The sequence below is a fragment of the Astatotilapia calliptera genome, chromosome 10, assembly GCF_964374335.1.
Source record: "Astatotilapia calliptera chromosome 10, fAstCal68.1, whole genome shotgun sequence".
Classification (NCBI taxonomy): Eukaryota; Metazoa; Chordata; class Actinopteri; order Cichliformes; family Cichlidae; genus Astatotilapia; species Astatotilapia calliptera.
In genome coordinates this window covers 18,456,746-18,481,938 of record NC_137431.1, presented here as the reverse complement: position 1 = coordinate 18,481,938, position 25,193 = coordinate 18,456,746, and the positions used below count along the sequence as shown (strand labels likewise).

General features: G+C 41.3%; 1 protein-coding gene across 16 annotated transcripts in view; it reads left to right on the top strand.

The window, feature by feature from the left end:
* nbeaa (neurobeachin a) overlaps window positions 1-25,193 on the top strand; it is a 101,235-nt gene that overhangs the window by 6,695 nt on the left and 69,347 nt on the right. For all 16 annotated transcript variants that reach the window (XM_080307571.1, XM_026183058.2, XM_080307570.1 and 13 more), the window contains exon 2: window positions 24,143-24,374. In XM_080307571.1, coding sequence (XP_080163697.1) covers window positions 24,143-24,374 — 232 coding nt within the window. The remainder of the gene's footprint in view (window positions 1-24,142; window positions 24,375-25,193) is intronic.

Here is a 25,193-nt window from a genome sequence, read left to right as displayed (position 1 = left end):
ATGCAACTGCAGATGGAAGAGAAGTGCAATAAGTAGATGACATAAGGCGCTCAGGCCTGGCTTTTACCTGCAATGCTATAAATTGTCATAGAGGGGATTTTATGTCTAGAGTTTGATTTCTTTAAAACACCATCGGCATAGGGGTCTTAATTAAGCAAGAGCAGGTTTTATGAATTATGAATGAATTGCATAAGGGAAGCACATGCTTGTTGGCAATTATCGAGCTGAAAATGTAATCGCTTTTGAACCGAACAGTCACCTTCTGTGTTTGCTGTATGCTTTAAGGCTCCATTATCAATCTTGATAATTTTTTGATTGAATTTGTTATAATTACCACTCATAAATAATTCAACTTTTATTGATTTTTTTTAATGCCTCAATATGCCAATATGAGATTTGTTAGGTTAAGGACTGAACACTGAGTACACTTCAGCAAATCTAAAATGTGATTCAACACATGATTCGCATCATTAGCAAAGTCATTAGCACAGAGGTTCAGTTACTTTTTCCAGTCTGCGCTGTGATTGACGACCCAAGGTTTTCAATAAAGACATTAAAAGGGCAGCTGTTTGTGTGTTATTAGTTTAGGCGTAAATGTGACCTGAAACCTGAAACACTCAGCCCTGTTAGTAATTCGCTGCATCAAAAGTATCCGTGAATAGAAGTAAGGTCCGCATATTAATACTGTGTAAAGTACTTAACCAAAGATAACCAACTCGTCCCTTTGCATTTGTAAAAGTGTAACCAGCTGGACTTTGAGATTTCTCTTAAATTCCTTAAGATATAAAATATTAATTGATTAATTTAATATCAGCTTTTTTTCTCTGGCCTAATGCATAATTCATTTTCACAGCTTCACATTAAGAGCTCCAGGAAGCATATGTTCTCGATTGTTCTGGTTGTCCTCTGCTGTGCTCCTTGCTTCAACACCATTGTGTCTGTGTGTCTGGCTGCTTCATGCTTTTGTGTCTGCCTCTATTGTGTTTTTTTTTTGTGTGTGTGTGTGTGTGTTTTTTTTTCTCCCCCAAAAGTGTGCATTGTCTGTGTGTGATTGTAGTGAGATGGGAGGGGCCATTACAATATAATTCCTATGTCATCTTAATACAAAACATTTGGATCAAAAACACTGTTGAGAATCTTGTTTGTTTTGCATCGGTGTATGCGTGTGTGTGCGTGCATTTACATCTGGCACAATGACAATGCAGTAATCTCCAAAATTATAACAAGCTGCTTTGTTTGATTTACCTGGTTTTTGTGTGCCGGCGAGTAGGGCTGCCTCAAACGATTATTTTGATAGTCGACTAGTCACTGATTATTTTGGCGATTAGTCGACTAATCAGATCATCATCCATTGGACGTAAAACTACAGCTTATTGCACCAGCAGCATCTGCTCTTATATAACTATCATTAGCTTACAGCTTTAAGTGTTTAAGGTCTGTGCTAACTAAAAATAAAGACAGGATGATAGTTTATTAAATTTTAATGAAATTTGCAGATTGTTTCGGTGAAGTTTAATAAACTCCTTGCTATCTAAACTATAACAGCATCTCACACTTCTGATAATCAGCTGTCTGCTTGACGTTTATTCAGCTGTGTAAAAACTATAACTTTAATCTCAGCCAAACTGATTTACTCAGGAACAAATAAATTACTAAAAAAAAAAAAAAAGGCAAAACAATAACATTGTTAAGTTATCTAAGTGACTTATATATCACGTTTAACCTGAGGAGCGAAAGACGGCGGTGGGTTTGAAAACGATTTGCCGGGAGTCCGGTGCTCTCACGGCTCTAGTTAGCCTAGCCCCCGGCTAGCTATCGAGCTAGTGGGTAACAGACGTCTCTGAAAACGTCGGAGCGCTTTTGAAAATATGTGGTGTCTTGATAAACTGAGCAGATATTTGAGATTTACACAGCTACATTCTCGCCTGAAAATATGTTAAACGTTTATTTTGTGACCCAGAAAGAATAATAAGAGTAATATTAAAACTAACTAGCTGCCGCCATTGTTGGAAACTGAGCAGGGCTGCGCTATGAATTCTGGGACACAGCTTCTTCTTCTTCGGGGTTTAACGGCAGCTGGCATCCTTGTACATGCAGTGCTGCCATCTTCTGTTTCAGTCCGTTATTACACTCTTAAATCCTGCTACTTATTTCTGCGTCTTTTGGATCTTACAAAGCTTCAAACGACGCGTCGACTATTAAATCAGTCGTCGACGATTTTGATAGTCGACGTAATCGTGACAATTCGACTAATCGTGGCAGCCCTACCGGCAAGGGTGCGCCCCCAACATCCCAGAAAGAGGAGAAATGAGTGTTCCTACAGAACCCCTGCTTTAGTTTCCTACACCTTCATCTGCACATTTTCTCTGGCAACACACACACACACACACACACACACACACACACACACACACACACACACACTCTCTGCTCTCTTCCTTTTTGTAGCCCACATCATTCCCTGGCAGGGGTGATTTTATATTCATGCTGGCCTACTTCGCCTCACTCCCTTGGCTCTAAACACACACACACTTGCCTTACTGGAAGTATAGCTAACTGTGTACCTATTCATCATGCTGCATATTGCAGTGGCCGACGGTTGATTATAGCCAAGTTTGTAGTGTGTGTGTGTGTGTAATTTTAGTATTCTATATTAGATATCTAGGATCTCTGAGGTATGTTCGTGCATCCCCTACAGCCTGAAAACGGTGTCAGAAGTTGTCATTTAACACCACATTACACTGGTTAGTAGTTCTGCTCTGCATCACAGCAAATCATTGTCTGCTTTTTGCTTTCCACCCTGTTACACAGTGAGTGAAGAACATATCAGGACGACATGGCCACCACATGACATAGACTTGAAATAGTGTATATATATTAGACTTAAAACTTGTTGTTTTTTTCCTAAGTAAGAATAAGAACACTAGTTACCCAGGCCACAGTGACACTGTATGCTTTTTTTTGTGTGTGTCTTCCTTTTTTGTGGAGGTGATGCCGTTAGCGTAGCAGCGCTGGTTTTGGCTCACAAAATGAAGTTAGGAGTGTGAGCCGTGGTTCATATCATCAAGGGAAATAAGAACAGTATCATAATCTACTGTAGAGTCCTTATTTGGCAATAACATTGTGTAGGTGGGCTGGATATCAGTCAGTAGTGTCGACAACTGATAAGAAAGCATTTCGGGCCATGACAAATCTTACATGTGGGGTCTTTCCAGTGCAGGTGCTTGGAGTAGGTGCTACGTGGAGCGTATATTTACACGATCGACCCTCTTAATCAGCTGTTCTGTGTCCATTGAGGTGTAGGATCAACTGGACTTACGAGGAGAATCATTTTGCGGCAGCTTTGGCTGTGGTGTCAGTTGTAAATGTGCCAACACGACGACAAACACAAAGACGGTTGCTGCAGTGTTGTTTCCTGTGCAAGCCTATATGCCGGGTTTGAAGTCGTTTATAGTGAGAGGGCTGCTACATCACCTGTAGCAGAGTTCAACTAGTCTGTATTAAGCCAGGGCCATTGAAGCCTGTTTTTCTGGGTGGGAATGTGTAAGAACTTACTTTGTTTTACATCTAGTAACCATCTGGTACAAAAGTTTATTGACTGATGTTTGGATCTAGCACCTTTCTAGTCATCTATGTTAGCGTGGGCAGCTAGAAATACTGTATTAGGTGGAAACGTGGAAAAGCCAATACCGGAAATTATAGTAGCCGACTAGTAACCTGTCGACCTGTTTTTTGTTTTTGTTTTTTCCTTGTTTTGTATTTAGTTTTTTCGTTTGTAGCTCTAACAAAATAATTGCAATGACCCAAAAACCAGCTATACATATATTAGATTTCATTTTGACTGGTTGTTTTTAAATCAGTTTGGTTTCTGAATTTTTGCTTTTAATCCAGAGTTGATTTTCCTGTTGATTTCCTTATTTTAGATGAGGTTTTATTAGTCATCAGTGTCAGAGTCAAAATTTAGGTATTGCAATAAAAACACAGAATGTCTTGAAATCAGTGCCTCATCAGACAGGTTGTAACATTTTTACCAAACTAATAAAAACTAAAACTAAGGATTTTTTTTTGTGTTTTTCCAAATTCAAAAAACCATTTCGGTTAGTTTTAGTTAACTATAATAACCTCAGCCTCAAAAACAGCAGTTACTGCAAAAATCAGCCTCACTCCATTTATTCTCTGGAACAGAGAAACTGTAAGCACATGCAAAACAAACCCTCTGAAGCATATCAGGGTGTATATGTGTGTTAGATCACAAATGCTGCTATAATCAATGCTCTTGCAGTATTTGCATTAAAAGCAGGATAAAATATAGTCAGTGGGTAAAGTTAAAAAAAAAAATGTCATCGCTTCACTGAAAGTCTACTCCTCCAGTTTACATGTAAGTATAAATAATGGCTTTTCTTAGACTGCTCATTAGATAAAGAGCTTATTTTTGTTGTTATGCTGCTCATTTGAGGCAGTTATTCCATACAAGTACACAAGAATATTACAGATAATATATATAGCACACATCTAATTAAAAAGTTAAAACACAAAGACAGTGGCAGGCTCACTCTCGGTGCCCAGCAGCCAGTCAGAAAAGATGCAAAACCTAGTACATCTTTGAATTTAACAGACTTAATTGAACACCTTTGGAAACGCTTCATGACAGTGTGGCCTGTTTTGCCTGACCTCTGTATTTGCCCACCAACCAAAAGTTGAAAAGGTGCTGATGTTTCGGTATTTCTCCATAGGATGGAAGAAAAGAACTAATGATTGATGGAGAACAAGATGTTTGTAAAGCCCATCCTGCCCTTAGCTAGAAGCATCTGTGTGACATTCCTAAACCTATTTCATAGTAATTGAGGAAAAATAAACCATGTCACAAAAGGCTCAAAATCCACTGAAACTCTTAACAGCATGTGGAGTAGTGTTTGTGATGGTAAAGTGCTAAATTATCACATTTAAAAAAAGCTGTGCTGTCATAAGACCTTTTACAAAGCATATAAAAAGAAAAAAACTGTTTTGTGACTTAAATCAAATATGTGTAGAAAATGCATTAAAAAAATCACTCATTTGTTTTAACCTGAGAAAATAAAAGCCAGTTTTCAACTAAGCTGGGTGTGCCATTTTATTTATTTATTTTTCAGCAGAAATTTGGTTTCAGACAAACACTCACAACCACACAACATGTAATTAGCATTGAAGCGCCTCGTAAAGTTTGCCAAAGTAAACCATGGGAGGACCACCGTCATGAAAATACTCCTAACAATAAACCCAGTCACTCAAATCACCTTCACACAACTATATATGAACACTTTAAAGAAGCTAGCAAAGGGAAAATGGTCAAAGCTAAAGCTAGAAGGAACACAGAACTAGCTAGCAGCCTCAGTATGAGCAAAGCATCAATGCAATTACAAGGAGAAAAGCACCAATGTCCCGTAAACATGCTGGGAAATGATTTAAAAACCTGACATTGTTATATAAATCTGTTGCAATTGCTTTTGTTTGGGAAGGTAAAATATGTCACATAAAGGTGGCTGTAGAGCGGCTCATTTCCAGTGAATTATTTATAACTAACTGTTTACAATTAATTATTTATAGTTAAAGAGCACTTTATTTTCAATTGTTTCAGGGAGAGAAGATGATCCTGCAGCTTAATGCAATTTGGAGGAATTGTAAAGTTTACACATTTCTTTTATAATGAAATTAAGTTCAGGCACTGAAGAAACGTCATCATGTTGCCTAGCAACCATTTCCCAATAGGCTAAAGAGACCTGTTTGTAGCGTTTATGCACCTGTAACATCTTGTGTTGTATCATTTTAATTCCATAACAGTGTCATCTCATTAATTATCCCCAAAACTTAAATAATCCATGATATATTATGACATCAAGATGTTGCCTAGTAACCAGCCAACAACTAACATCATGAAGTAAACAATACTGAAGCACTGGCATGTACTGGTTGAATTAAATTAACTCTGACTAGTTGTACAAATAAATATTGGAGAGAAAAAAAACATTTATGTTATAATTGACATTTATAAGTTTTTGGTATTTATGAGTAAAATGACACAAACCAGTTATTCAAATAAGACGTAACCACATGTAGAAATGTTCGTTTCTGATACCAGCAGGACAACCATGATCCTGTAGCACTATGTCATGGTTTATCCTCACCCCTCCTTCAGGCACTTTCACACTCGGAAACCCTCGAGGAGAGAGGTACAAGAAATCATTTTGAAGCCAATATCTGACAGTGTTGGTGACTCACTGTACTAACCTCCAAAAGCCCCTGTGCCTCACCAACCCACCCCTCTATATCCACTGACCCCTTACCCTGCACTCGCCACATTCAAGCTCTGAATGCGGTCAGCTCAGGGTAAGGGTTGGATTATTTTATCTGAGTGCAGAGATGGAGGCTCTTATAATCAAGTTAATGTATGGATTCAATAGATGGCTGAGTCTCACCCTGTGCATTGTACCGTGGGGGTCACGCATGGAAATTGTTTCATTCCCAGTTGCACAGTGACCTAAATGAAAAATCTGGCATTGCTGACAAGAATCATACAGACATCGATTTGTGAGAGTGTGTGTGTGTGTGTGTGTGTGTGTGTGTGTGTGTGCATAGATAGTCAGATAGATGGATGGATGGGTACCTAAAATGTGATTTTGTTGCTTGCCTAAGGAACTGGAATTGCACTGAAATGTTTATCTCCAAAGCTGCTACAAATGATTCATGAGATGTCTGTATTTGAATGTCACTGCTGACTCCTGCCAGGAGTTATTCCTCCCATGACATAATTTTAGTCACTGCAGTCTTTCTTTTTTTCTTTTCTAAAAATCCTAATCTTTCCGTGTGTTTACTCTCTTATTTCAAGTGTGAGGCCTTCTTGGCAAAGAGAGCGTGCATGCTGGCATGGCTCTGTGATATTTGAGAATGGATTTTGTGTTGATATGACCTTTTGATTGGAAATAGTTTGTGTGTGTGAGTGAATTTGACATTCATGAGATCATTATCTGGGTTTTTATATTTTTGTAACTTTATCATAACCGACACTTAAACATTTCGTGTACGTGCAGTTATAATTTTGAAAGCTTAATATTATTTCATTGTAGTTAGACTGGAATCGGGAGTTGGATATCGGCCACTAATACCTAACCTAATGGCAGCTACAGTGAGACATTTATTAATTACTTTCCTCGATTTGTTTACTAATAAACAAATCCATATGTGTAGTGGTGGATGACTTGTTATGTAAATATGACTAAATAGAGTAAAAAAATGACTTAAATAGTGGTTTTGTAATTGGTTTCCAAGGTAAAAATTGTTAAATTTTGAGTACATTTTGTGTGTAAGGAAGGCATTTCTGGTTAACTTAATACCACAAGTTTTTTTCATAACCGTTGTTGCGTATGTAGTTTTTAGATGTTTTTAAATGTAACTCCAGCTTATATTTTTGGGTTCTAGTTGCCCTTCTTTACGTCTCAAAGTTAAGTCTTTTGATTAGGTCTTTCTAGCTTGCTCACACATCCATTAGTTATCTAATAGCATCCAAGAAAATCTCCTCCAGGATGATGGCATGCACCAAAACAGAAGTCATCAGATAAATTGAAGCTATGAGAGATAAAGTATTAATGTATTAAATCCCCTAAAGGCATGCAAATAATGCAAAGGACAGAAGGAGATGACTTGAAAACATGGTTTATGTAAAAAAAAGAACTGGCCAAAACTGACTTGATTTGAATCTAAAATGATCAACACCAGCACAAACTTCAATTGGTTGTCTTTCAAGGTTTTATTTCCAAAGCACGAGCTTCTGACAACTGCTTCTCTCTTACCGCTGTTTTTGTTTTACTTCAAACGCCTCATGTTCACCACTGTCCAGCGTGGAGGACGAGTCTGAAGTAAAGCTGATGGACAGGCCTGTACTGGTACAGCACCACAACAGATGTGTAGTTGAGGCCTGAGCTCATTCTTTTGGCCGTCTTTTATTAAAAAGCACATTTTGGAATTGTTAGAGAATAATTATATAATGAAATACGTCAGAGCCGAGTTTGGCTTCAGCAAATTTGGCTTCTTTGTGTTCAGTTTTGTAATTGTCTGGCTTGACTTTTGATTGTCTTGGGTGTGTGGGTGTGTGTGCACACTGTGTGTGATCTTTTTTTTTTTTTTGTACAATAACGCAAAGTACATCATGGTCCGCTAACCCCTCAGCCGTATTTTGTGTGCGCGCGCATTTGAGTGTGTCATTCCTGACTGTGTCTTATGATGATGGATTACTGAGACCCACTGGAGCTGCTTGCTCCCGCTCTTATCCTCCATCAACTGCGGTTCAATGGAACAGTACTCTCCATTGTTTCAGCTGATGGCGAACATGCACGGAGGCATGCGTTTGTGTGTGAGTACTCACACACACACACACTGTGCATGCACACATCCTATCTGATGTAGTGCATGCACGACAAACCAAACCAAGCAAACAGATTAGCGATCCTGAATTGCCACCAGCTTGATGCGAGGCAGGTCTGCTGGGTCTTATCTAGTGATCTTTGAACTTAACATCAGCTAGTCTACAGCGGCCTCATCTCACAGACACACAAAGACGCACACACTCAAACGCATTCCGTAAAAAGGCAATCATCACATAACTGAATATGGAGCCAAGAAGAAACACACTTGCACATATAAAACGCCAGACTACTTGCATACTGCAAACAAGTTGCTCTGATCAATCATTCCTTGCGGAGGCTGAGAAAGAACAAGGAGCACATAGTGACTTACACCCAGTGAGGTGTAAGCAACACGCTGGATGCCCTGTAGGACTTCACTTCCTCTCAGCTTTGAAATTATCACATTTTGAGTGAAATCAGGAGACAAGTTGCGAAAGGCCTTGTTAAAGTACAGAACGCAAGCCTCGAGTGCTTCCTTCTGAGGCTCCCATGACATAACGCACAAGCATGCCCTTGTTACTTCCTGTCTTGAGGAAAAACTGAAAAGAGAAATTAAGTTACATCAGTTCCTAGACAGAATCTGCTGTTTCCAAGTGGAAGAGGAGAAAAATGCTGAAAGAAGGGTCCTTAAAGTTCCACTTCAGCACCTCACGGTTTAACTAATGCCTTCACCCGGCTTCAGCAGCATCTCTCATTTGTTTGATGCAGTCCTTCCCACGGTGAGAACATGTCCTTGATTTCACTTCTCTCCTTGGCCCTTTCTATTTTTTCTCTCTTTGAGCCTTTCTACTTTAGATACTTTTTCGCTCTCCCACTCGTGACTTCCAGGCATTTTACTTTATTTTTTATTTTTTTGGCCTTAACACATAAATCATAAAAGTTGTGTTCTGGTAAAAGGCCCAGGCAGTGCTTCCTTACTGCAGCTCTTAGGTTGTCTCCAGAGTGTATGAAGAAGTTACACCCGTGTTCATTCATTCCTTTGGTTTCAGGTGTTAAATGAGCAAAGCTAAGTGCAGCACGTGGTGACTCTGGCATATTTATTTAACGATTTATCGATCTGTACTTTCCAGAAATGATGAAGCTAACGCTGTTGCCATTCTGTGAAAAAACATTTCTTTTACAAAAACAAGCAGCTCAAAAGGCAGCCGATTGCCTTAATTGCCATCATTAACTTGATTAGCTTAAAAGTCAGTTTACATTCTGGTGCTGCCTCTTGATTACAGTTCACTTAAAATACTTGATCTGATATTTTCTATGAACATGACAAGCTTTTCACCTCTCTCGTGGCATTAAGTGGAGAGCAGTCCTTATGGTGTCACAGTTTTGCAGCTTTATCACAAAAGTAAATAAAAACACAACCAGCGTAGAAGAAATCGGAACGACTACGAACCTCGAATTTCTCAGATGACGCCACTCTGGAGGCTACGCTTGAAAGACACACACTAAGTTATTAAAATTGTATAGTCAGTTCCTTCAGTACAGAATAAAGTGTCATTGGCTGCTCCATTGTCACATGGGGTTGCCACAGCAGGTGGTGATGCGTGTTTGATTTGGCAGAGCTTTTACTCCAGATGCCCTTTCTGACACAATCCCAAAAGGATTTGCGTCTATGGCTGGAATCGAACGAGCAACCTGCCACTTGCCAAGCAAATGGTTAGAGACGACTACACTATAGATTTAAAGTGCAGCTGTTTGACTTCATACACGTCTTTGTAGAAAGGATATGTTGCTGAGGGTGGCTGCCGCACCCAACAATAGCACGATATGACTATACCACTTTTTTATTTTTTCTTTGCGTCCTACTTATTTATTCCTGGGTCCAGGACCCAGTTAACACTAGATGAAAGGGATCAACCGAACAACAAGAGCAAACTGAACTGAAAAGGCCATCGACTGAATTGTGTTGTATAAAGAAAGATGTAAATTTATTCATGAGAAAGTGCATCGGCTTATTATTTTAGCTGAGAGGCACGGTTCTAGCAGTTCAGCGCTGTCAGTCTCAAGCACATGCTTTCAGATTTCTATGATAAATGGTTTTATGTAGGGGATGCACATGCATTTTAATTTTCTATATCCAACTCCTTTTTTTAATTCCCTGGCTAAAATAAATAAATTAAAAAAGTAGCACCATGCAGCAGGCTTTTATTGGAAGAAAATCCAAAAATCTCAAACTTTCATTGGCGCTCAGGCTTTCCTAATCTTCAAATTTATTACATAAACTTAAAAAAGCATTTTTTAAAGATCCCACTGATAAACAGCCAAACGAGCTGTGCCTAACTTTAATCAAAAGTCTGAGCTACTGTTACTGCTATACTTACTACTCAGTACTGCATCATTTCAGTGTGATGTTTTTATAGCTTTTTGAATCGGAAACGTGGTTTTTAATAATGTGTTTGTGAAAGAGTATCAGGGCGTGATCTATAACACGAAAGAGCAAAAAAAAGTTTTTTTTTGTTTTGTTTTTGTTTGTTACCCAATAGCATGTGACAAGGCTTATTGCAAGATCCGTTACTAAGCCTCTTTAGCCAATCAGGTGGCAGACATTTTAAACTGCAGTTGGATGAAGTCAGCTTTGCGATCACTTGGCTGCAATCCTCCAATCCCTGCAGTGTGTGTGTGTGCGTACGTGCACATCTTTCTGACCTGGATTTTTTTCCCCCTGAATATAATATCAGCCGTGCTGAGTATGGCTCTGCTCTGCTGCGGGGGCTCCTGCAAAGAGCGGGGCTTTCGCATCTTTGGTCGTATTTTGCCGCCACGCACTCTTAGACCTTGAAAAGATCCTGGTGGTATTAATACAGCAATTAGTGCAGTTGCAGCTTCAGCTGTTTGTCAATGACTTTTTCCGCCCAAATGAAGGATTTCCAATGCAGCTTCTCTTAGTCAGTGTATCTGTCAGCAGAGAGAGCAGGAGCTGTCCGCTGTGCTGAAAAGAGTCCGCTGTATCTGTCCGTCTTCTCTCTTTATCTGTCATTTCCCCCAAGCAAACATTCACACTGTTACTCTTTCTGCAGTTTTTCCTTTCTGCCCTGTTGGTGACATCTGACCTCACTTTATTTCCATCTCCCTTTCCACTCTTGATCTCTTCTTCTGTTAAAAGCTCTTTTTCCCTTCACTTCTGCTCCAGTAAACAGACTTCTGAAAAATCTTTTTTTTTCTTTTACAAGCTACTCAAATGCTAATGAAATGGTGGCTCATTATTATTGGATTATTTTGGGAAGACTCTCCGCATCCCTGCAGTTCTCTTCCAGTTATCTCCTCCCTTCTCTCTCTCTTTTCTCTTTTCTTTGTGTTTACTCATGCTGTCATTCATGTGAATTGCTGCTACTGCTGTGTGTTGGTGACGAATCAAGCGAGAGTGCGAATGACTAAGACCTACAAGACATTTTGCAATGAATTGTTTAAAGGCCTTTAGCCCTGTGAATGCTAAGTATGTGTGCTGGCTTTGGCCGACTTTAACAGCGGCGTCCGAGTGTTTGCGCTCACTTGTCTGCGTGTGTGCACAGTATGTTTTAAGCTAGCACTTGATAAGGTTTGAGTCAGGAAGCGGGAAAAGGCACACTGAACTGGTCTGCAGCGAACTGGAGACTTTGTAGTGGCTGTCATAAGAAACACATCTCAGCAGGTATTACTGTCTTATCTTGCCTTTTCTCACTCCTCTTTTATGCAGCTCTCCCTCTTTGGTTGCTGGCGGTGCTAATAGAAACAGACAAGCCGGTACATGGGAGTGCTCAATAGCTTTGCTTCTCTTTGATGCATGTACAGACGCACATTCATGCTTATTTTTGTGGAAAACGTGCCCAGGGTACAGCTCCTGGCACTGAGAACCAAAATGCAGTTGTTTTGTTTTTTTTAAATGCATTTCTTTTTTATGTAATGCAAATGTAGAGCTTTCACTTATTTGCTTAATTGGAGGCAGCACATGCTTGATTGGAATTCGTCACCTTACCCACACAGCACCCTTGACAGGATTACACTAACTGATGGGAAACAAGCCTTCTTTGCCCATGGGCCTAAATATTTATGCATACAGGGCTTTACCCAAATTAAGTCCTGAAATGGTACAAGGACTGAATACCTAATTTTTAATTTGGTGCATTATGGCTCAAAGTTATTGCATACATTAATGCAACACACACAAAAAAACACGCCTATAAATACATTCGTATTTGCCTTATTCAAACCAAATGTGGCCCGTGTTTACTACTACAAGTGGGAAACATGATAAGTGAGAAACGAGCAAATCGTTTGGGGAAACATGAAATCTTACAAGCCCTGGCCCAAGATAAGCGCGTCGGATAAGCACTCTCAATCAGACGTTAAGCCCAGTTTATTTTCTCCGGTTTTCTGTGTGTCAGACCTGTGATTGGATGGCTTATGTGTGAGAGGAAAAAAAGTGAGAGGGATGAGAACAGTGTTGATGTTGCTGCATGGAGCTGCTGTATGTGGCTGACGTATCAGCTTGTAATAAACGGCCATCTGCACTCTTCTTCGGGGAAAACGCAAAGTGCGTATTAAGAAAGTGCATTTTGTGTGGCAAGTTCTATGAGATGTTTAAAGCTCCCCGATGCTTTTTGTTGTTTTCTTATAGATGTATACTCACATGTATTGGTGGAAGATGAAAGATGGTGCTCTGTTGCCACATTAGCTTCAATGCAGTTTTTGAGTGGCTGGTTGAAAACCAGCCACTTTTGTGTCAGCTCCTAAAGAGATGCTGTAGTTTTTTTGTTTATTTATTTATTTATAAAATGAGAGTGTTGAGTCTATGTGAGGATATACTATACCATGCCTAGTAGCAGTACGTCCATAGTGATGTCTACCACACATTTTTATTTCTCTGTCCATCACCATTTTCAGGTTAGCATATTAACACGCACTGTTTACCTGCATGGATTACAGGACTACAAACAGAATGCAAAAGGAACCAGAAAGCTTCCCATACCTAAAATTTTGGTTATGCTTTATTTTCATTAGAACTTGACCAATAGATATATATTGGCCCAGCTGACATATCGGTCCATATTGGCTATTTGCCAATAAATGCTGATAAATAAAAATCTTAAAGTAAAAAGAGTTTGGGGTCTTAGAAATCCTGCATCCGTCATTCTCATTCATATGCAGACTAAATTTCCGTAAACTGTTCAAGAAAATAAAAAAAATCTGACTCTTAAAATCAGTTATAGACGATCAAAGTTATTTCCTCCTTAGAAAAATGGGAACGTTTATGAGTCAAGCTGTCTAGAACCTTTTAAAGCATTACAGTCCAAAACCGAAAGTGCACCTGTCAGCCTGGACGGAGGGAGAGGAAGGGAATCATGTCAGTAGGATTCATTGTTTCAGGCCCATTAATGGCTGTGGCTTGGCAGTCCTTTAAGTAGTTATTTCAGTCACAACTGATGTGGTGAACTTTAAGTATATAAGTATAAATACTGCACATCCGCTTAGTGTACAGTACCAGTTTGTGTAGTTATGGCAGATTTTCATGCCGTCAACTTATCGTCTGGTTTTGGCGAATGCTGTCATCTTCATTTCTTTGCACAGGCTTTACTGCCACTCTTTTGTTTTTGTCCTGCATCTCCGACTCATCCCACATGCCTGCGTCTTTGATTTTTTTTTTCTTTTTATATTTGTGACCTTAAAAATAGCTACGCTGATCACAGGGTGACCTCACCAGTTTTTACTGGTCCAAACCACCCATATATCCACCCCCCTAGTGTGGATTTATGTAATTCTTGCAGTATCTGGTGTGTGCGTGTGTCTGACATTTCTGCAGTTATCTTCACTTCTCTCTCTTCATCGCACTCCAAAGCTTGAAGTGAAAGCCCTACACTTTATGCATAACAGCCTTTAGATATTCCACACACTCATGGCTGATCATGTTTATTTTGCTGACTCACTGGGTGTGTGTGCGTGTACGTGTGTGTGTGTGCTGACTGTGTGATTGTGTGATTGTTGTTTTGAATGAGGCTTCATGAGTTTCTCATCCCATCTGCCATCTGTGCAGACGCTGTTACAAAGGCCCATGGGAAATGCAGTCTTGGAGGCTATCCCCTCCTCCCTATGTGTCTAGAGGCTCCAGTCAGTCAACATGTCATTGTTAATCACAATCACAGAGGAAGAGGGAGAGACACATGCATTGCCCTTTTTATTTCAACATCTCATCCTCTTTTCTTTCTTCTTCTTCTACTTTTTATCATGCTGTTTTCTCTGGGGGGTGGGGGTGGGGGGGTGGAGGAGGCTGGATCCTGTTGCAGCTGAAACTGGATTAAAATGCCAACTATCATTTTTTTTGCCATTTATTTTGATTGTTTACACATTAATTATATTTTTGTTTATTCTATTTGACTGTATTGGTCCTGGTTAGCTATATATTTTTCAAAAAATAACCCCCTTTTTAAAAAAAATATTACATTTTATATCACACTGTTGGTTCACAGAGCTTCAAAATAATACATCGTATTCATCCTGCTGGGTTGTCTGATTACATATCCAAAACACTACCATTAGTAGTTAATCACTTATAGAATTAATCAAATCTCATTCTCTCTCATAGTGCAATCCATTAATCAACTTTTTTTTAGAATATGTTGTTGGAAATATGCCTGTCTCCTCCAACCACCGTTGGGCCCCTCATATATTTTCAACCTAAAGGTATAAAAAAACAAGATTAAGAAGAAGTTTATCCTGTGAATCTGCGCTAGTGATAAAATTAACTGAGGCTCTTATCAATGCAGTTTTCCAGAAAATGAGGTCATGCAGGATACAGAATGTGGATTATTGAGTGTTTAGTGGCCAGTTTAGCCCTAGTGTAATCCATATCTTTGCAGAGATTTGCTATGGTCATCACTGGAGCACTAAACCCTCAACTGCTCATTGTAAAGCTGCGGGCAATAAAATCGCTCTGCCGGCCTGATAAGAAAAGCACAATAGCATTCGGCCGCTGTCTCGCCCTCATTTTCTTTTTCGCTCCATCTCGCCCGTTCGCTCTCACAAACGCACTCTTTCTCATCACTGTTTCCCTTCAGTGCAAGCCGCTTCCTCTTGCCCCTTTGCAGTTCACACCATTCACTCTGTTGTTTGTTTTTCTCTCATCATCTCCCTCTCTGATTCCCCCTTTTTTTCCCCTTTTTTTTCCTCGCTCTCCTTCAATTTTGCTCTCCTGCGCTCTGTTGAGCCCTCTTGGCGAAGCGTTAAGTGTATAATCTGTGATCTCATGTCTAGATGGGCCTCTCGTCTCCTCTCACTCTGCACACAAAGGGCTTGAATGGCCACGACTCACTCAGGGGACACAAATGAGTAATGACTCACACATGCGCGCACTCTCACACACGCCAAATAAACACACACGTACACATGGCCGCACCTCTCCAGCACACTCCCGGGGGCTTTGAAGTTGCATATTGATGATGCCATTTCCAAAGGCTCAATTGAATGTGCAGAAGCAGAAGAGGTGGCTATTGACCGTCCACTCACCTCCCTGACCTGTCATCTCTCTGACAGCCATAATGAGCAACAGGTGCCTCTTTTGCCAGGTTTGGCCTTGATAGTTATCCAATATTCAACAGTCAGTCGTAGTAATCAGCCAGCATAATCGCTTGTTTGATGTGCCATCACAGCACTACATAATGGGCTGCGGTGGGTCTGTGAGAGATTGTTTTCGATTAAATAATAATTACTGAGATGAATTTTCACATTCAGTTAATGCTCAGAATAGCTGTGTTTAAAGGCTTAAATTAAGGTGATAAAATAAGAATTTTAATTAAAAGGATTTGTAAACGAACTAGAAAGTAACAAAAAAATTAACGGTAAATAGGTGCTTATAAATGATGAAGCACAATCATTAACAAAAAAAATGGCGTGTGGTAAGATAGCTATTGTCTTCATGTCACGTCAAGACCTTTTCATGTCAAGCTAAGAATAAGCAGAGGCAGAAGAAGTCAGATCACTAATGCCTGAATGGTGCTTTCGTTTAAGAGTGGCGAGAAATGTGTTTCCTGTGTCGTTGTTATGTCTTATCCTTAATTTATGCCGCGATTCGTGTGCAAGTTCTTGCCTACAGCGAGCCCACGGAAAGCGGTTTTCAACCAACACAAACGTGCTCCCATGCAGTCATCCAAAATCCCAACTGCACTTTGCTTGACGTGGATGACACTGTGGGTCAGTCGAATGTTGATTGGTTGACAGGTGGGCTTGAAAATGGATGTGACAGCAGGTTTCACAGAGAATGGCAGAGACACGAAGAAAAAACCATCAAGGATAAAAAAAAAATGCAGTAAGAAAAGTGCAGACAGTGGCTACAGCAGATATTTATCATTGTTTTTAACACTTGGTCTCACTTCAGCTCTTTGTTATGATTGTTATTCATTATTCATTCTTCTTCATGGCTGGCTGACAGACTGATAAGACTAGCCCGGAAAGAGGTTGTACCACATATTTTCTATACTGCCCCCATCTGGCAGTAAATACTCTCTGTGTGGAGATGAGCAGTCAAAAGCTGCCGATGAATAATTTCCCCATTACAAGGACACTTGAATAGAACAGGGCATTTTATGAATTGCTTTCATTGCATTAGATTACTCATAAGTTTCATTTTCATTTACACAAAACCTTAAAAACTTTCATTTTTATTTTTGGCCTTCATCATATTGGACACTGCAGAGAGAGTTAACAGGCAAGGAGAGTAGGAAATTCAGGAAAATGGTCTGGGGCGGACTCAGACCCATGTGATTCACCGCTGATTTCACATGTCTCCGCCAAAATCTGGCACTACCAAGATGCCTCGAAATTCCTGGAAGCAATGACATCAGTGACTGCAGGAGTGGCATCTACAAGGAATACAGTTGATTCACAGACACAGCCACAAATTCTCTCTGTAATGATTTTCTCTCCATAAAAATGACCAAACTTATACAGCGTAACGTTTCATTTTTTACTATTATAAATAGGAAAGTGTGATTTGTTCTCAAAAGGCACCAAAGTTACACATTGGTCAAATGAGCTGCACCTCAGAATGACATTGAGCGACTGCTAGCAGGTAATATCGCTGATTAAGAGACTCGTTCCCGGTGGGTGATGGGCTCCGCCAGGGCTGCCCTTTGTCTCCGGTTCTGTTCATAATTTTTATGGACAGGATTTCTAGGCGCAGCCAAGTGGCGGAGGGCTTTCGCTTTGGTGGCCTCAGAATCTCATCTCTGATTTTTGCAGATGATGTGGTTCTGTTGGCTTCATCGGGTGAGGGCCTCCAGCTCGCACTGGAACGGTTCGCAGCCGAGTGTGAAGCAGCGGGAATGAGGATCAGCACCTCCAAATCTGAGGCCATGGTTCTCAGCCGGAAAAGGGTGGAGTGCCCACTCCGGGTCGGGGATGAGTTCCTGCCCCAAGTGGAGGAGTTCAAGTATCTCGGGGTCTTGTTCGCGAGTGATGGGAGAAGGGAGCCGGAGATCGACGGACGGATTGGGGCTGCAGCTGCAGTAATGCGGACGCTGCACCGGTCCGTCGTGGTGAAGAGGGAGCTGAGTGTAAAAGCGAAGCTCTCAATTTACCGGTCGATCTACGTCCCTACCCTCACCTATGGCCACGAGCTGTGGGTAGTGACCGAAAGAACGAGATCGCGGATACAAGCGGCAGAAATGAGCTTCCTCCGAAGGGTGGCTGGCCTCTCCCTTAGAGATAGGGTGAGAAGTTCGGCCATCCGGGAGGGGCTCAGAGTAGAGCAGCTGCTGCTCCACATCGAAAGGAGCCAGCTGAGGTGGTTCGGGCATCTGACAAGGATGCCCCCTGGGCGCCTCCTGGGTGAGGTGTTCCAGGCATGTCCCACCGGGAGGAGGCCCCGGGGCAGACCCAGGACACGCTGGAGAGATTATATCTCTCGGCTGGCCTGGGAACGCCTTGGTATTCCCCCGGATAAGCTGGAGGAGGTGGCTGGGGAGAGGGAGGTCTGGGCCTCTTTGCTTAGGCTGCTGCCCCCGCGACCCGGCCCCGGACAAAGCGGATGAAAATGGATGGATGGATGGATGGAAGAGACTCAAAAGCTTGTGTAGTCCAAGAAATGAGTAGATCGTAGCCAAAAACATCCAGATAATTGCCGTTAAGATAACAAAATGTTTATTTTTCACAATTTAAGTTGGTTACTCAATGATAACGACATTATTAATGGCTTCATACTGTTAAGTGTCCCTTTAAGGCCTGATTATGTTAAACTCATTTAATATGAACAATACTGGGCCCCCAGGGTGTCATTTATTTTATTACTTAAAGCTTTTGAAATTCTGACCTGTCTTAGCTTGAAAATGCCGATGACCCTTGGAGCTGCTCTGGATTATCTGTGAGCAGTGTTGCTGGCGAGAACCGCTCGGAGGGACAGAGGGACTGTTTGTTTTACCGAGCTCTTATGAGAGCTGGTTTTGGCTGGCCAAGGAGCCTGCCCGTATAAGCCCTTTGTGGTGTGACGGTCCTGGCACCCTCCACCCCCACCCCAGCCTTCTTGAAACTCCCACTTCCCTGACACAGTACGGATGATGCCAAGCTCCCAGTGCCAGCTCCCGTTGGGGTCTGAATGAGCAGTGCTGCAAGGCCAAACAGTACAGCAATAGAAATGGGAGAACGGGCGTGGTTTCGGGCGGTGGGGGGGGTGAAACGGCAACACATAAGTGAACAATTATAGAGCTGGTACATTGCAGGAATAACTGACTTTTATAATCACCTCAGTCACAGAGTGAAAAAGTGAGAACGAGTGGTGTCTGGCAGACAAACACTTCTCAAGCCCATAAATACACCACAATATAAGGAGATTACTCATCAGTCATGAGCCCTGTGGGAGATATTCTTACATTTCAGACTGCTGCTGAGTATGTTTCAAGGTTAAACAGCACATGCTCAGTGATCAGAAGAGTGTACTCTACAGTGTAGGCATATAACAAGTAGGCTTCTGTTCATATGCATTCCAGTGTTTACCTGTCAAATGTGAACTCTAGCTGGTTGCCTTGCTCTCTTTTTCTGTGTATGTGCGTGCGTGCGTGCATGTGAATGGAACATCCAGCCCTGGACGGCGTGCTCTGGGAGCAATCGTTGCCGTAATGGAGCCAACGCAAACGTCTTCTAGCAGTTGCCAGGAAGACGGTGAGGTCAGCGAGTGGGTGGCACTGCCATGCCTGTTTATCGTGATGCATGAGGAGCAATGTGGCTCCCTCCCTGGTTTGTGTCTTTTACCCACCAGGGTGGGTAGTAAAGGCCTCTTGTGCGTGCTCATTGATTTGTGAGGGCATTGTCGTTATGGGTGGGAACCGACACTGTAGACACGTGGACCGGGGGTGAAAAGAAAGATTGAAGGTTACGAGTCTTTATGCAAAAGAATCATGTTCCCTCATAAAACTAATTAGGAATCTTTTGTGGCTGTGCACGATGGAGGCGGTGATGGTGCTTGAGTGCGCTCGAGTGTGCTCAGGCTGTTTGTGATGAGCCTTATTGCTATTTAGGTGGCGTGTTTATTTATACATCAATTAAAAACCCCATTCCAGCAAATAATGGACTCAGGCATCTATCACTTTTATTGAAGTCTCATGAAATGGAGAACATTAATTTTGACTGGAACATTTTTATACTGAAGAAGTCTTTTTCAGTCTGACTTTCCTTCCTTTTTACGTTTTGAGGTTCAGGCGGTTTTTGGCGGTGTCATCCAGGTTGTTGTTTTTCTTTTCTTTCCCCCCAGATGTTGTTTCTGGTAGAGCAGACATAATAATAATTATTCAGACACTTCTATTTCTCCCACTGCGCTTTCTGCACTCGCGCTTTCCCCCCTCCTTATTGTTTGTCACGAGACTCAATTCGTTGCAGTCGTTTGCATCACCCCTCTCATCTTGGTGTGATCTTCCTCACACGGGTGGGAAGCAGTATGCACAGCGAGATTCTTGTGCTGTACACGTGTAGGTTTGGCCCGGGGATGTATGCGTTTCTCTGTTCAAGTTGCTCCGTATCCGTGAGCAGGTTTCTGCAGAAAAAAATAATTACGCCGCCTCCCCCCCTTAAGCCTCTATTACATGTAATACTGAGCGTCTTCAGACGGACAGGCTGTATAGATGTAATACAACACAGTGGTCCCCAGTGAGCTCTGTAATTGGGAACCTCAGAGGAGAAGGGGAAATTCAATGTGGGATGAGTTAATTCTTCCTCTTTTTATTCCATACCTCATTCAGGGGTCCACTCTAATCTGTGCATTCACGGAGTGCAGCGGATCAATTCTTATCACTGAAAGGGGGGAGGAGAGACATAGGGAAGAATAAGAAAGAGGCAGGAATGAGAGGGAGGTAAGAGCAAGTAACATGCTGATTGTACACTTGGAAGTGTTGAAGAATTGAAAAAGGTGCAGGTCTGTAAAAGGAAGGGAAAAGAAGCATGATGGATATTATGGATAAGGACCAGCCTTTAATCTTATAGTTCTGTGAGCCTGAGACTCACAGAAAGTCATTGGATGGGGCAGCACATGACAAATGTTGGTGTTGCTAATGATTGCCGCACCTTTTTTATGTCAATATTATATATGGCAGCGTCATTTTTCTTTAAAGTGAGATCAAAGCCAGGTTTGCAGGAGCTTCGGTGACAAATGGGTTACATCAGTGTTCATTGTTTGATGTTTGTTTGTTTGAAATGTATTCATAAGTCAGGTTTTCTAAATTTTGACTTTCAACTATTATTATTTTTTCTAATAACAGTCTTTTGCAGTGCTGTAACTACTGGCTGTTAAACTGAAGCGTACTTGCTCAGATTTTGTCAGTTTAGGTAGCAAAACATCTGTGCACTAATAAATGGTGACAGCAGCGTGTCCCTTGTTCCATTCCCCAGCAGCTGGTCTTTTACTACATGTCACTCCTCTGCTCTCTTCCCACACATTTCTCCTGTCTGTGTTAAAGTTTGCTGTAGTGGAGTGTTTATTGGTATTCCAGCATAGGGTGAGCTTACATTGCTGGGTATGACATTTATACAGGTAGGAAAGTAGGATGACATAATCAAAGACTATGCTTGTTTGCAAAGTTGCTTGTAATTATAAAAGCTCTGAAGTTTTCTTGGTGTGCCTAAATGAGATCCACTGATACTGATTTATTTTTCCCAATTCTTATTTGCTTTGTAACTACAACTGACAGCATAAGCAGACAAAAATAAACTTTTCTTCATGGTAAAATGTTATTTTCATTATAAAATCAATCATTAAGTGTAGGATCTTCTCTTGCTTACCCTACCGAAAAAAGGCAGTGGTAATAGATTTATATAACAAAATAAATGTCAGATACTTGCATTATTTTTCCAGTATTTTTATAAAGTCAGCAGATAATAGGATATCGACCCTTTGCACTTTTTCCCCTTGTCTCTATAATTTTCCTCTTGCTCAGCTTTTGCTCATACCGAGGCTCTGGATAGCTTTAGCGTTAGCCACTTTTCCTTTGTTGTTTTTTTTCTTTAAAATATCCAAGTTCGGTTTGGTCTGTTAAGAGTCTGATTGGGTTTTGGAAAGGTTTGTGTTTTTACTCACACTGAGATGCTTCCACCATGCTAACGACATGTTAGCATTAGGCTGTGTGTGTGTGTTTGTGTGTGTGTGTGTTTGGTTGTGCTGCTATGCACGCATGAAATAGACTGGCTTGTAATCGGGCACATGTGAGATTGGCCAGTCACAGATGAGGCCCGAGAATTATAGAAATTGGTTGATTCTGGTCCCTAGCTGATCGATTCATGCGTCTGTACGTGTAATATTCAAACCGACCAAACATTTTGATGATGAAAATGAAAGTTGAACCAACATTGTGGTGACTACAACAACTTCAGTTCCCCTTCTGTGTCCTTGGATTATTTGTTAGCCCTTCTACCAACAGAATTGTTTTCTTGTCTTTGATAATCAATTAATTATTTTTTTTAAATTCTAGTAGGTTAATTAACTTATTGCTCAACCCTCATCATCCCTGCGGTTATGATGCTCATACCAGGGACAGAGATGTGCTATCTGTAACAGGCTGAAACATAAAATTTCATATGCAGCAAATGAGGCAAAGATGAGCTGTTCATAAACAGCTTTAAGGTAAATGGACTGGTTCTTCCATAGTGCTTTTCTACTCTACATGAGCACTCAGAACGCTCTATACAACTTGTATGAGTCACCCATTCACACGCACATTTCTATCTAAGTACACACTACGATGAACACATCGGCAGTAACTCCGGGAATGCTCCGGAATAACCAGACGCATTTAATTCCTTCATTTCAATAATCTGCTCTATCCTCTATAAGTTCTCTTGCTGAGAACATTTGGTTCATCTGCAACAGGAGGTGTATTATTTGTCAGTGAACACAAACGATTGCCTTTTGTTTTAGACAATTGCCAGGAAGACTCCTGGTGGAAAACAGTGCTGGACACAATGAAGTGAATCTAAATGTCTCACAAGGTGTATTGATTCATCCGGGATGTGTTTAGCTGCTGTCGAATACAGATTTGTTGATTTGTCAGATGAATATTATTGTGTATTTGTTCTTTAAAAGTTTCATTTTGAAGCTAAGTGTGTGAAACTTTTTTTTTTTTTAACAGTGATCCAAAAACAACACAGTTTGTAAATTGCTATGTGATCATCTCTTAAAGATAGCAAGAGTGCGCAGAGTATAACTTTACATTCCCCGCTGAGCTTGTAATAGTTTTTGCTTAAGGGTCGTTTAACCACATGCAGAATGAATTATTGAAAATAAACCCTTTATTGAACAGCACCAGCATTATCTGCGTCTTCCCGCTCCTGACTGCAGACAGCACACCACAGCCCTGCTGCCCCTCCAGTTTAATCACATTGTGAAACAGACCGACTCTCCTTGATTTATCGATTAGTTTTATTCTCTCATGCCGTGTAAACACCACAATAGTCATAATGTTTATCCTGTTTGCTGTCTTGCTAGCTTCTGATAATCTGTTGCATGTTTCTTTTCCATCTGATTTAATAACCCCTGTGGTGTTCTCATAGCTTGCTGGTTGCTATGGCTACCGTTTCCTGGATAGCGTAGCGTGCTGAGGGTGAACTGTGTGGGTATGGCTGTGTTCATGTGGCGTGTTAGTTAATGTGCTAGCGTGTTGTTGCTGTACTTATCCAAGTAATTATAGTTGCCAGCCATTAAGAGACGGAAAATCATTTGCATTTAGTTTTTAAAGTGCGGTCTCCTCACACTAATGCCATCAGAGAGGAGAGGGACTGACATGTGCGTTAACTTTGTATGTGTTCAATTGGTGTTGTGCATCTGAGGTGGTAGAGAGGGGCATATTTATGCCTGCTGTATTCTGAGAGTAATTGGAGGAAGAGAGGAAGGAGAGGAAGGACGATCTGTGTGTGTGTGTGTGTGTGTGTGTGTGTGTGTGTGTGTGTGTGTGTGTGTGTGTGTGTGTGTGTGTGTGTGTGTGTGTGTGTGTGTGTGTGTGTGTGTGTGTGTGTGTGTGTGTGCTCACATGAAGGACGTTTATTTGTTGCAGCATATGAGGCCCCGGGCAGAAGAGATGCTTTCCCAACCACAATCAGCATCCATCAGATGCCAGGCTTACCTCTCCTTCAGACATAAGGTTAAATGCTACACTAAATCATTCACTCTTCTTGTTCTCTCTCTCCACCCTCCCCCCCAATTCCTGCTCTACGTCTGTTCCCTTCCCAAACCCTCCCCCTTCTCCCCCTTCCCACTTCTTCTCCTAAAGCTGGTGGGCGGCGAGTTTGACCTGGAGATGAACTTCATCATCCAGGAGGCAGAGAGCATCGGCTGCATGGTGGAGCTGCTTTCCCACTGCGAGGTGACGTGCCAGGCGGAGATCTGGAGCATGTTCACAGCCATACTCCGCAAGAGTGTGCGCAACCTGCAGACCAGCACCGAGGTTGGCCTCATCCAGCAGGTGTTGCTGAAGATGAGCACTGTGGACGACATGATTGCAGGTGAGCAGTGGGTACACATGGATACATGCGCACATACTTTGTATTTTGATCAGTTTTTTTCAAGATTGGACAACCTATAAAATGAGAATATAGTGGGATATAATGATAACTTTACAGCTTAATTCCCCTGAATTAACTCCACCCTGTAATAGCAAAAACCACGCCTGACTGTTTTTAGATAATTCCCCGAATTACCACAATTTTAATATGACCTCAAATTTGTGGCTTTGAACCAGGTCCAAACAGCTTACAGAGGAAGCGTCTTCAGTGTCCGTGTCCAAACATATTAATGTCTTTTTTACTGGGCTTGGCACTGTGAATTCATCCCAGAGTCAAACTGTCAACGCAAAAATTTTGCCTTCTGTGGGGTCTGAGGACACAAACAACTGGATCGTGCCATTGTGCACCTGCTCTCAGCACACTGAAAATTCTGGTGTTTTTTTTAATATGAAACATGAACACAGTTGTCAGTAACTACAAAGGATACTCTCTAAATTACTCTTCTTCCAACTTCATGCTGTTTCGGGACAGTGTAGGGGATCCAGCACACATTGCAGATACACAAGTGCAATTAGTCTGGAACGGGACTTCCAGAGAGCTTTCAAAAAACACTGGCAGTGGCACAGAGGTGGACTATGACATCACTTTGAAGAGAAGATCAGCCATATTTAAATAAAGGCTTTTGCTCTTTATGGCTGAAGAACTTACTGGTCACACTTAGTTTATGATGATGGTAGTGCTTGAGGAGAGAAACATGCGGATGTATCGCTTATTGATTCTAACTTATTGGTATTTGAAACAAATGCTAACAAAATATTA